The sequence below is a fragment of the Chanos chanos genome, chromosome 6 (assembly GCF_902362185.1).
Source record: "Chanos chanos chromosome 6, fChaCha1.1, whole genome shotgun sequence".
In the NCBI taxonomy this organism is placed as follows: Eukaryota; Metazoa; Chordata; class Actinopteri; order Gonorynchiformes; family Chanidae; genus Chanos; species Chanos chanos.
In genome coordinates, this window is record NC_044500.1 from 23,404,302 (window position 1) to 23,417,149 (window position 12,848).

At 40.4% G+C, this 12,848-nt stretch overlaps 1 protein-coding gene across 1 annotated transcript in view; it reads right to left on the reverse strand.

The window, feature by feature from the left end:
* Window positions 1-12: 12 nt before the first annotated feature.
* mars1 (methionyl-tRNA synthetase 1) overlaps window positions 13-12,848 on the reverse strand; it is a 38,266-nt gene continuing 25,430 nt past the window's right edge. The window contains exons 15-21 of the mRNA XM_030776241.1: window positions 11,352-11,565; window positions 10,863-10,994; window positions 10,138-10,242; window positions 4,247-4,442; window positions 3,610-3,681; window positions 680-802; window positions 13-569 (exon numbers count right to left, since the gene is read on the reverse strand). Of these exons, the coding sequence (XP_030632101.1) occupies window positions 432-569; window positions 680-802; window positions 3,610-3,681; window positions 4,247-4,442; window positions 10,138-10,242; window positions 10,863-10,994; window positions 11,352-11,565 (980 nt within the window). The 3' untranslated portion in view covers window positions 13-431. The remainder of the gene's footprint in view (window positions 570-679; window positions 803-3,609; window positions 3,682-4,246; window positions 4,443-10,137; window positions 10,243-10,862; window positions 10,995-11,351; window positions 11,566-12,848) is intronic.

The window sequence follows — 12,848 nt, forward strand, 5'->3', positions numbered from 1 at the left end:
TGTTTTCTTTATTTCACTTTATGTATGTCATATGGAGTCTCAGCTGGGTTAAAAGATAACTTTCTTAAAAAAAAGTCTTAATGATTTTTTTTTTCTGCAATCCTTGTAGCTGAAGTTAATGAACAACAAAGAATGTGATGACCACATAGTACATAATGTAAGAAAAAGTATATTTGGAAAATATCATGGTTTATATTGTTAGAGTGTCTGCACTGATTTTAGCTGATTAATTTTTGTACAGTACCACCCGAACCCAATGGCCTGCTGAAGCCCCACAGTAACAAAGCTTTTAGGATTTTAAATATATGCAGACTTTTACACTCCGCCTGACAGTCCTATAGAAATATTGATCCCATTACTCAGAAATGTTGAGAAAAACTCTTCCCTTCACTAGTCCAGTGATCTCCTATTTAGTTTCGTCTGCATCACTTCTATTTGCTTTTCTTTGGAGATGGATCCTTCCCTTCAGCCACTGCCAGCTGTTTTTTCAGCTCCAGTAGTTTGGTGACTTCCTCACCGATCACGGCCTTATCCGCTTTCTGAGCCTTCAGTGTCCGTACTTTATCACCCTGGCAACAAGACCACCATGCATCAGTCATGTCAGGATCAGGTTGAATGACAAATGAATGACATGTTTACTGGTCATTCTGATGAGACATAAGCAGTCTACTGCTCTGACCTGTTCTGCCACGGCCACAGTCAGCTGCTTTGCCCTTTCCGGATCAGTACCGGTACTGGCCTTGTCTGTCAAGGTAGAGCCCGTGGGTTTCACCACTGCTTCACTCTGGCTCCTCCTCTCAGGCTAAAATCAATGAGAAAGCATCTAATGTGAGACTGGATTTAAAACTAGTTCCAATAAAATTCAAAACAGTATACTGATTGAGTTCAGTGGGAGTATGGTATAACCATGTACAACTGTAAAAGGCTGAAAAAATTGATACAGATCAGTGAGTCAGTAACAATTCACAGAATGCTATACAAGCAAAGGAACTGTAAATAAAAGTGAATTATCATAAGGAAACATCAGAAGATAAAGTAAATGTGTTATGAAATGTCACATTCCTGAACCATGTGGGATGTAATCTTGCGAGACCAGATTTTTAAATGTATGTATTTATTATTATTATTATTACACAGTTAAGCATATGCATGGCTGAATACTCTCCCCGCAGTTGACTGACAATCTCATCAAACACTTGTTTACATACAACGTCGTGGACAACAATTCCACTGTTGGGCAAATATGTATGTTTGAATTTGAACATTGCTACTATTTTTTGATCACTCTATTTTTCTTTCATGGGCAGTGGAGTTAACTAGTAATCAGCTATAAGCTGTGTATCTCTGAATTTATTAAAAAAAATACTCGAGAGGTTTGTCTGACAGATTTATGGCCAGGTTTGACGTGTTGCCTCTCTTTGCAAGGCGCCCAGCAGTGCTGCTGTGTTTTCTTTAAAACAGATGTGTGTCCATATTTCACATCAGGCTCCTCTTTGTCACTGAGTTTAGGTGTTGCTTGGGCTGCTGCTGGCATCTTGTTAAATCTAACCTCTTTAAATCTAAAACCTCAGGACAAAACGAGAAAGTCCTTCTCCCTCTCTGTGACTGCTCTCAACTCGCTTGACATTGGCTGTGATTTACATTAAAAACAGTCAGGCTTGTTTCCCGTAAAGTCACACACACCACAACCATTTTTTCTCAAAATTCTCATATTGGAACGTTTTCAAAACGCTAGTACCGCGGTACTTTTCAGTACCATTTACCCCGCAACTCACTAATTCTGTCTGTAAACCTGGACTCTGTTTAAATGAAGACTCTTTCCCACCCTTTTTATGTGAAGCTGATACATGTATTCTTTAAGTTGTATAATCATTGCCCTTTGGAAGCTGTTTCTTTACTGTGTAAGTATGGCAGATTCTGAGGAAGTTGCACCAAAATGAACTTAAGTGGGTCAATTTTTTCTTTGTGAAAGACCTCCTTTACCCTACGTTCACACCAGGAGCAACGAGAGCGTCAATATTTGCTCCAGCTGCCCTGCCAACAACGCTGTTGAACGCTGTGGATGTTCTGATGTAGATGAAGTAGGCAGAATGCTTGTTTGGAAAGTCTTGCAAACTTTTTTTAAAGGGGGCACAAAGCAAACAAACATGTTGACCATATCTTTGTGCTGACTGACCACAAGTGGGGTATAAGTTAACTTCATGAATTGTGAAGATGAGAAATCAATTGATGAAGGAAAGAGATGAACAATTATAATTACATGTTTGGTAACAAAATAAATAACGAAAAAAACGAATTAAAAGCCCTTTGTGTGGCGTGATTTGTGATGATGCTGAGTCAAATTTCACCAACTCACCTGGAACACCATGAAATTCAGACAACTTCGTCCATGCTTTGTTTTTGTTTTTTGGTCCCTGTACGCAAACAGGGACACGTCATAAATAATGGGAAAACCCGCCATGGCAATTATCAATCCCTCCTCCGCTGTGCTAGGGAACTAACATTTGGTGGGAACAAAAGTTCACACAGTTGTGTTGTCTAGACTTCTCTAGAGTGGAGCACTTCTAAATTTCGATTGGTTGCTGCCGAACCGCGCCATAGCTCATTAACATTAAGTTGCCCAGACTTCAACTTTATTCTGATGTCCACACTTCCAAAGATGTGCCGCCAACAGTTGTGCTGCTGCTCGCCACCGAGAGACACCGGTTTACATAGAAAATGAATGACTTTCGGCCGCTTTTACGCTCTTGCTGATCCCAGTGTGAATGTAGGGTTACTGTCGCTGCCTGATTTTGGGCGCCTCCCGATTTGCAGCGGAAGTCCGAAAGTGCAGAACTCCAGTCTGCAACACCCATGCTCAGTAATTCGGGAAGCACCAAAAATGAGGAGGGTCTATTTGCAGTTTCACAGACTATAAGATACACCCACTTTACTACATGACACACCCACTTCAACATAAAACATGGCCCCTGAGATGAGACGTCACAAGCCTCTAACCCCAATGCTAACCGTAACCATAGTGAGTGTGTCATGTAGTAAGCATAAAAGTGTTTGAACTCACTAACTCACTCTCACTCATTCTCTAAACCGCTCCTCCTAATTAGGGTCGCGGGGGGTGCTGGAGCCTATCCCAGCATTCACTGGGCAAAAGGCAGGGAAACACCCTGGACAGGTCACCAGTCCATCACAGGGCAGACACACAAACACATTCAAGTACTCATTCACACCTAGGTGGTGGTTTTTAATATCCCCAGTTCGCCTGACTTGCATGTCTTTGGACTGTGGGAGGAAACTGGGGCTCCAAGAGGAAACCCATGCAGACACAGGGAGGTAATGCCTAACTTAAAGTTGCTACTCAAATGTCTTGGTCATCAGATAAAAGCTGGTAGTTGAGTATTAACTGTTCAGATGGGTATTCAACTCCCTGGTAAAAATGCCTACTGTATGCCACTATTATTCTCCTGGTAAAAACTGCCAACTGTGTGTCGCTATTATTCTCCTGGGCCTCTGGTATAAAAGCTTTTTCACTGTACATTGAGTGTCTTTATCTGTTACGCTCAAACTCTTTCCTATTTTTTAATTGTGTCAGGTGATAACCCATTCACTGACCTCCTGCCCCCCAAACCTCTTCTTCAAAGCCTCTATCTGATCAGCTTCCAGTTTCTGGAACAATGGACTAACCTGGAAAAGAGAAAAAGTGTGACAAAATAACAAATAACTACCATTATTCATGACAATGTTTGTATACACACCATTTTTCAAACTTATACAAAAACTGTATGCCTCTCAAAAGGTAATATATTAAAATGCAATACTTAGATATTCAAAGTGAATTTAAGCTACATCATCTCTAGAGCTAAAGAGTTCCAAACAAGCTATGATGCCAAAATAGGCCAGGTGTCAATTGTGTGTCGTTTTTTTAAAAGTACGCTAATAGACCTTTTTCAGGTCACACAAAGCTTTGCTCTGCCTCAGGACCTGACAAAATTTTATTGGCTTATGAATTGAGTCATACTACATTCAGAATAAAAATTATATTGCATATACATTATATAATTATAATTAATAATCCACTGATAATGTTTGATCTCTTATTTTCTATTATTCATGGTCAGGACCAAAAGTACTCTTCTAATTCCACTGATCTGCGTTCGAGAATTATTTTTTATAGTGACACACCCTGGTATAGTGAGCTTAGGTATGAAAAAAAAGCCCACAGGTCTAACCATCTCTTCATTTCACTCACCGTGCCAATGCTGTGCCCAGGGGGCAGAGAGCAGATGAAGCTGCCTGCTCCTTGCATCATGGCACTGGCACATGAAAGTGGTGCCTGTAGCTGATGTCGGATGGTTTTGCTGACGCTGGGCATGTAGGGTTGTAACATAGCAGACAGCAGAGATGCCACGTTTACAGCCACACCGGTTACTGTACCAGCTCTTTCCCTGTGGATTACAGCATGGCAGCAGAGGTCAGACCTCAGCAGGGTCAAACAGAGGTCCAGACCGAGGGGCTCTCTCTTTAAGCCAATTAAGCAACACACGTGCGACAGAAAATACCTTTTGTAATACCACCCCTTTCTTCTCTTTTTCTTTTTACCTTTTCAACTCCGGTAACGTTTAGGTTACGTGCTGCCTCTCTTTATTTTTGTTTGCGTGAGTAAATAAAAGACGCACACTGGAAATCCTAATATCAGTGTGGCTCTGCGTTTTTAACTGTCAACTTCCTAAAGCTGACTCAACCGAGGTATACAGACCTAAACTGTTACAATGTACTTAAGCAACTTTTTCCAATAAATTGTACTTATAGGAGTAGTTTTAGTGAACAATACTTTTCACTCTTCCTCGAATACATTTACCATTTAAAAATTGTATGTATACTCCATTGCGTAGATTACACACTTCTCGCTACTTTTACTCAGGCTTGGGCAGTAGCGGAATACATGCAACGGCGTCACATAATTAGGATACCAGAAAAGGTAACTGTATTCCGTTAAAGTTACAGAAAAAAGACATAATCAGATTACCGATACATTATTAGCAGGATTACAATTTTAAAACACATTTTAAAATAAAGAACGACATAGTACCATGCACATGTGCACACATTACAACACTTTATCAGTCTCACAACACCACTTGTCTTGATTGAAACCACAGAGTTGCCAATTCATTATAATGGCCTCGGGTGAAAAAAATGCTTTTGCTGGGTGGAAATTTCACCCTTATTTTGTCTTTAAAGCAGAAAAGGGGAACAACATGACAGTAGCAGCGCAATGCCTTCCAGCTGTGAAAATGCTGTCATCATCCAAAGACTCCACATCTAATTTAAAGAAATATTTACAGGTAAGACCAACCTCTACACAGAAATCCAGTTAGCTAAAGTTAACGTTAGTTAGCTAGCTAACCTGTCAATACTACTGTATGTACATCTAACCTACTGCACATCATAGGTAAGCTTAGCCTAACTTAAATGTGTTCAGAAACTCTGGCAACACAGTATAGAGCTCCGGACATCATGTGACTCTTTTGTATCTACCACCATGTTGGCAGGAAAGCGTGAGCAAAAATGAATGGGCTAGCGTAGATTTAAAGCCATTACTGTACGTTCACACTGAGAGCGGTGAGAGCGTCAAAATTCACTTAAGCCACCCTGCCAACAACGCTATCGAACATTGTGGACGCTCTGATGTTGATGAAATAGGCGGGTACAAGTTCGTTCGGAATGCTTGGTCATGCAAACCTGTAGGGGCTGAAAGGCGAACAAACGTGTAGACCGATATATGCTAACTGACCACAAGGAGGGTATAAGTTAACTCTGTGTGAAATCTTTTAAATGTGAAGCTGAGAAATTGATCAATTAAGGAAAGAAATGAACAATTACAATGACAAGTTTGGTAACAAAATAAACTAACGAAATAAACTAATTATAAGCCATTTGTGTGGTGTGACTTTTGCGGTGATGCTAAGTGCTAACATGCTAACCATACCAAGTCAAATTTCAACATTTCAACCCGCAACGGCTATGATCAAACTGTCCTCCGTTGTGCTGGGAACTAAATTACATGTTAGGTGGGAACAAAGGTTTACACGATTGTGTTCTTCAGAATTCTCTAGTGGGTAGCACTTCTAAATTCCGACTGGTTGCCGCTGAACTGCGTCATAGCTCATTACCATAAAGTTAACCAAACTTCAATTTTATTGTGACGCTTAAACCGCCCTCACTGTGCCGCTCCTCGCCACGCTGCTCTTCACCGCTGGCTCACACAGAAAATGAGTGACTTCCGGTCACCTTGACGCTCTCGCCGCTCTCAGTGTGAACGTACAGTTAGAGTTCACCACCCACTTTAATGATAAGGACATTGAGCGCTATATTGCAAAATTTTGTAGATGAAACAGTACTGACCCTTATAATGCCCCCGGGGTGCTTTTTATGGATACTGAAAAAAGTATCGGCTAAAAATTGCTTTGCCGTCACTGAAAGGAAAGGGTAAGCGCCACTTTATTTTAGTTAACGTTACCATAAGCAACAGGCAGTGTAATGTAATCTCTGTGGTAAATTGAAGATACAGACTAGTTTAACACTACATACAAGTTGGCTAATGTAATGTAATCAGCGTGCCAACTTGTATGTAGCGTTAAGATAATCCGTATCTTCGATTTACCACATCGATTAGCTACATTACACTGCCCGTTGCTTATGCTAACGTTACCCTTCCAGTGACTACAAATCAATTTTTAGCCGGTGGACTCCGAAGCTGAATATTCATCACGAGTCCAGATTTCGTCCATGTGTACTTCTCCAGGCTTCTGTAGGTTTTCAAAGAATCTCCAGCGTAGGACGAGGGAACGTTGATCAAGTAATTGTAAATGTCTGGATACTTCAGGTCTGGAACGTTGTCCGCTCCGGCTGTCTCAATACTTGTGAAATTTCCCCGGGGCATTACTGTTAAGCATATAGAAGGCTATAGAGTATTAGTATATTGTTATATTTACAGTAATGTTTAAAGTTTTGCAATATAGCGTTCAATGTCCTTGGAATTAAAGTGCACAGTGAACTCCGACAGCTTGAAATATAAGCTGGCGCCATTCATTTTTGCTCAGCTTTTCCTGCCAACATGGCGGTGTGTTGATTTCAACTGTTCAATGAGTGTTACTAATATTGTTATTATTATTATCATTATTATTATTATTATTATTATTATTATTATTATTATTAGTTTGTGACTGATGATCAGTCTTTCTCCTTGGTTAAGCAGCCTTCATTCTAAAAGCCTGTAGAGGGAATCAGTGGTGACAAAACAGTCATGTGCAGAGAGACACTAGTCCAGCATATTGAGAGGGAATTGGCTGTCATGAAAGAAACCTTGACTGCAACAATTCAGAAAGTGAAAAATGTGTGGACAACAGCAGACTTGTGGACTGCACATAACACAAGTTTCTTTGGTATGACATGCCATTGATTGAGGAGAGCACTCAGGAGAGAAAGGAAGTCTGCCGCATTGGCTTGTGCACAAGTGAAAGGACCACATACTTTCAATGTCCTTGCTGCAAAAATCTGTGAAATACATGCAGAGTACAAAGTACAAAACAAAGTAAGGGTCACAGTTACAGACAATGGGAATAACTTTGTTAAGGCTTTCTGTGAATTTGAAACAACTGAGGAGACAGCACCAGACGAGATGATGGAAAGATTCTTGGATATGGATACAGTTCTGGAGATGGAGGAAGATGAGGAGTTTCATTTTTTCTTTCCCCCTCATCAAAGATGTACAGCACACAGGCTCAATCCAATTGCCACCAATGAGGTGGATAAAGCAGAATCAAAAGGGCTATCCCGAAAAGTGTACCGAAGCACAGTAGGAAAGTGTGCTTCCATATGGAATAAGGCACACTGGAATAAGGCACAGCTGCAGAGGCAGTGCAAGATATTGCTAACATGAGGGTTTCTGTTCCATGTGTCACAGGATGGAGTTCTGAATATATGGCCATTGCCAAACTGATTGGACTTACAGAAGATCAGCTGGATGACATCTGTGGAAGGCTCGGAGTGACCAGGTTTCACCCTCATGAGATAACTTTTCTCAGGGAATATGTAGCTGTGCCACAGCCTCTTGCTCAATCCATTGATCTTCTACAGGGGGAGAAAAACTGCTATCTTGGGTTCCTCATCCCAACAATCTTAAGCCTCAAGTCTAAGCTCTTTGACAAATTGCCACATGTGACCTACACAGCAAACATCAGTACTGCAGTCCTTGAGGCACTTGACAGTTGCTTCGGTGCCGTGCTGAGCAGCCATGGTACAAAAATGGCGACGACCACCATGCCAAAATTTTGCTTGCGTTGGCTCCCTCCGGAGAGGAAAGAGGATATGTTCAAAACAGTAGTTAAGGAGGCAACATCTTTGGAATTCAGAGCACCTGCAGCTGAAATAATCAGCTCTGAGATTGATGGATCAGATGAGGATTTTTTTGTGTTTGGGAAGACAAACAGGGTTGATAAAAGCACAGCGGAGCAAGAGGTTTGGCGGTTCCTCGATGATAATGTGAAGAGCATGGATTCCCTACATGCATTTCCCTTGGTTAAGCAGCTCTTCATAAAGTACAATACTACACTGCCCTCTAGTGCTCCAGTTGAACGTCCAGTTATGGAGGAAATGTACTTACCTCATCTCGTAGCAGAATGTCCGATGACCACATGGAGCAAGTCCTCCTTCTTCGTTACAAGAGAGAGTTTTGCCCAAAGCTAGGTTTTGATTGAATGTAGGCCTACAGTTGGGATGCACATATATCTAGTCTTTGGGTTTTCCAAATGGTGCCTACACACTAAACTGCATTTTTGAAAGCAGCAAATGTTCTTTTTGCATTGTAAACTATGCTCTGTTGTCTTAAACTGTAGGTCTGTACTTTAATTTGGAATCGGTAGGCGTTCTGCCTGAATTTGCTTTATAGTTTTCATTTTCCATCGTTCTTCTTCTTTTTTTTTAATTCAGTAGGTGGACACCTGATTTGTTAAAAAACTGTGGGTGCTCTTAATCCATGTAGTAAACTAAAAAAAAAAAAGAGCATATTCTGTTTCTTGTGAAAGGAGCAGATTTTATTTCTGCTTTCTAAACTATATTGTTTTGTAGGCCCATACTTGAACTTTTTCAGATTTTGTTTTCTAAGGTTACACTGTTCTGTTGTCTTACACTTAATTAAAAGTGATCTTATTGATATTTCTTTTCTCTTTATTTTGGTATTGGGGTAATCCAAAAGTAACGGAAAGTAATCAAGTTACATTACTTTAATATTGTGATACTTGGATTAGGTTACTGACTACATTTTTTAAACAGGTAATTACTAATTGTATTGGAATACATTTTTAAAGTAACCGTCCCAACCTTGCTTTTACTTAATTTATTAAATTATTTTTATTCACACGCGCACAGCTTCTTCGACGTAGACTGCTTTGATACGCTTTTATATGACTATGTTTGGCTCACTGTTTTAAATAAACCACATCCCTCCACTGGTATACAGTACTTACACACATTGTTAACACGGTAGCATTATTGGATAAAGAGAGAACATGCAGGGAGCTAGCGTTTGCTAACTGAGCTTCGTATGAAACAGAGAAGAGTGTTGCTACAGCACTCATCTCAAGGACGGAGAAGAGACTTCGGATGTCTCTGTCTCTAGTGACAGAGTAGTAGCAACATTCTCCATTACGTATTCTAATGTCCCCGAATAAACAACAGCAGAGAAACGTTCTTGCTGGTTGCTTTATGTTATGAAATAAACTCAAAAAGGTTCTTAATCTTAACCTCGGTAATGGAGCATGGGGGCTCAGAATTCTTGGCTACAACCCTGCACACATACCTTTTTATTTGTTTGTAATGAATGTCTATTGCACTGCTGATATTTTCGTAGTGCGTCCTTTAACTAATATGCTAATACATTTGAATTTAATACATTATAGATGTAATAAATAATCATAAGAAGTTACTCACGACTTGAGTAATTATTATTATAAAGTAACAATACTTTTACTTGACAGTTTTTGCTTGCTCTACCCACTTCTGGTTGGGGGTAATTGTAAACTATAGCAGGCACTGAAACTGGTTTTAAAGAGGGACTGAGAATGACAGAGGTTTACTCACCTATCATTGTCCCCTCCTCTGATCTTCTTCCAGGGCTCGTTGACCTGGATGTACTGGTTGCCATGGCGAGAGATGTTAAGGATGCACTTCAAAGCATCACGGATTCTAGGAGAGCAATTCACAAAAAGTCACTCTGCCATGACATGACTGAGACTACCAAAAGAATAAATAAACACATAAATAAAACAAAATGAGACAAAAACGTATAAATGAAAACCAAGTTAACACATAAATTAATTCGAAAATAAAGTCAGAACTCAGTACTTATGTGTATGTTTGTGCACACAGGGCTGAACTGACTAAGAACACCATGTGTTAGCACCAGTAGAGATGAGGAGGAATGTTCCTATTCTTAACCTAAAAGACTGTACTGTCTTGCCATCTATACAACTGCAGCAATGAAAAGCATCTGTACTTCTAACTCAAAGGCCATCTGGTTTTCATGTGAAATATGCAAACTGGTCAAACTACCATTCCTTTTCAATGTGAAGCAAACCTAAACAAATACACAGACTGGTCTGCATGTGACTCAACCACAAGGAGATTATAGTGAATAGAGGACCTGCTCAGACTGGGTGAGTGACAATAGGTTTATGGTTAATTATGCACATTGACTGACAGACATAATTAAAACTGGTATGACCTATGGAGAGCTTGCCAACAACTTCAACAAATGTGTCTGTCCGTGTGTGTGAGTAGTATTGTCAGCACAGATGTTTTATTACTTGACTTTGTCCAGCAACTGCACATATTGTTTGAGCTCCCAGTCCACTTGGGCTATCAGATTCTTGTCTTCCTCCTGCAGAACTATCTGAGGCACATGACCCTCAAAGAATTTATTCACAAACATTCCTGCTCTGAAAGAGAGAGAGAGAGGGAGAGAGAGAGAGAACTGCAAATTTACTCCATACCTCCATTTTCAATGCTGTAACTCATTTCTACATTTACATTTCATTGTGTTAGATCCTCCATCATATACATATTGTTTCAAAAATGCGTTTCACTGCTAACAACGTGCCTTACCACACACTGAGGTCTTTGTTATTAGAATTATTATGTTTTCAAAGCTCTTTAGCAGCTCTCTGACATCACACTAAAACAAATAACACATCAGAACAAACTCCTCCTGACATCAAACTTGTGTCAATCTCTTCTACACTCTTCTACAGTGAGGCCAGAGGCCATGAGGCCTGAGATCAGCCCAAGGAGCTAACCTGTTAATGAAGTTGCCCAGGTTGTTGAGTAGCTCAGAGTTGTTTTTCAGGGCCATGTCAGCCCAGGAGAAGGCTGAATCCTGACCCTCAGGTCTGACGTAGAGCAGGTAGAATCGCCATATGTCTGACGGGATCCCTGTGTCCTTGGCCATGTCCCCAAACACCCCTACACCACGGCTCTTGGAGAACTTAGTGTCTTCATAGTTTAGGTACTCTAAGAAAGAAAGAAAGAAAAAGCATGTCTTTGTAATTTAGATATTCTAAAAAACAAACAAAAAAACCTCAGTGACTTTGAACTTCTGCTGCACGCCTGGTTAAACCTATTTTTTTCTCTCTAATTATGAATAGTTCCACACCTCTTCTTTTGCATATATTAATTATGAATGTTTTCACACCTCTTCCATTGCATATATTAATTATAGGGCTGTCCTGATCTGATCCACAGTATCGGGCGGATACTGGCCCAGAACGCCGGATCGGATATCGGAGGGAAGAAAAAATGTGATCCGATCCACGCAGCGTGTCATGTGATAACAGCAGTAGAAGCCAGTTAATTGCATGAGCATGAGAGTTAGCTACTTCTAGAATAGTCATGCCAGGGGTCACTGCGTGAAAAGTGATGTATCTGGAAATATCCAGACAAAGTAAACTCACGCCAAACCTGCTGTTTGCCGGAGGTATTTGGATACATGCAAAACTTTGTTATGCGGACCTGCAGACTCCCACAAATGTCCGAATACAGCTGTTAGACGGAGGTCTTCAGACATCCGCATGACCACAGTCATTAGCTGATGGCTTGGCCTTTCCAATGCTAATAACAGTCAGCGGTCTAGGTGGGACTGGGTACAGAAGCCTGCCCCCTTTCCTCACCATAACTTTCTATCGGATTGCCTAGATGTAATATTTAGGCTATACTTTGATAACCGCACAAACTTGTTAGGTGTTGCATGGTCTATAATACAGCAGTGGTAGGCCCACAGCCTTTAATGTCACTGCGCTGTCGTGCAACTAAATTAAGACTGACTCTTCAAATGGAGCATACAAAAACAAACTGAAAACACAATTTAAAAAAGTCTAAATGAAAGGCTCATTCATTACATATTTGATGGTTATGCAACTGTCCCTTACTTGGGGTCAAAGGTATAGGGTGACCAGATGCAAACAGACAAAATGTGGGATGAATAGTAAGTTTGTGTGGGACAATGTGGGACGTTACCAGCGCTACCAATATCTATCTAACTGAATAAGAAACACTTGTATAAACTTGTATTGATAGACATCCAATATGCTCTGGCCATTACAGGCCCATCAAAGGCAACTATCCTTAAGCAAAGCAGCAGGCATCATGCAGCTCAAGTCTTCCAAGTTATACTCCTGACCAAATCCAACTATAAGAATAAATAAGGCTCAAAATAAAATAATTTCAATTCAAATCTTTATATCAAACCAAAATCTCTATTGGATTTGTACCATAGTCAGAAGGGATAAAAGATCTTT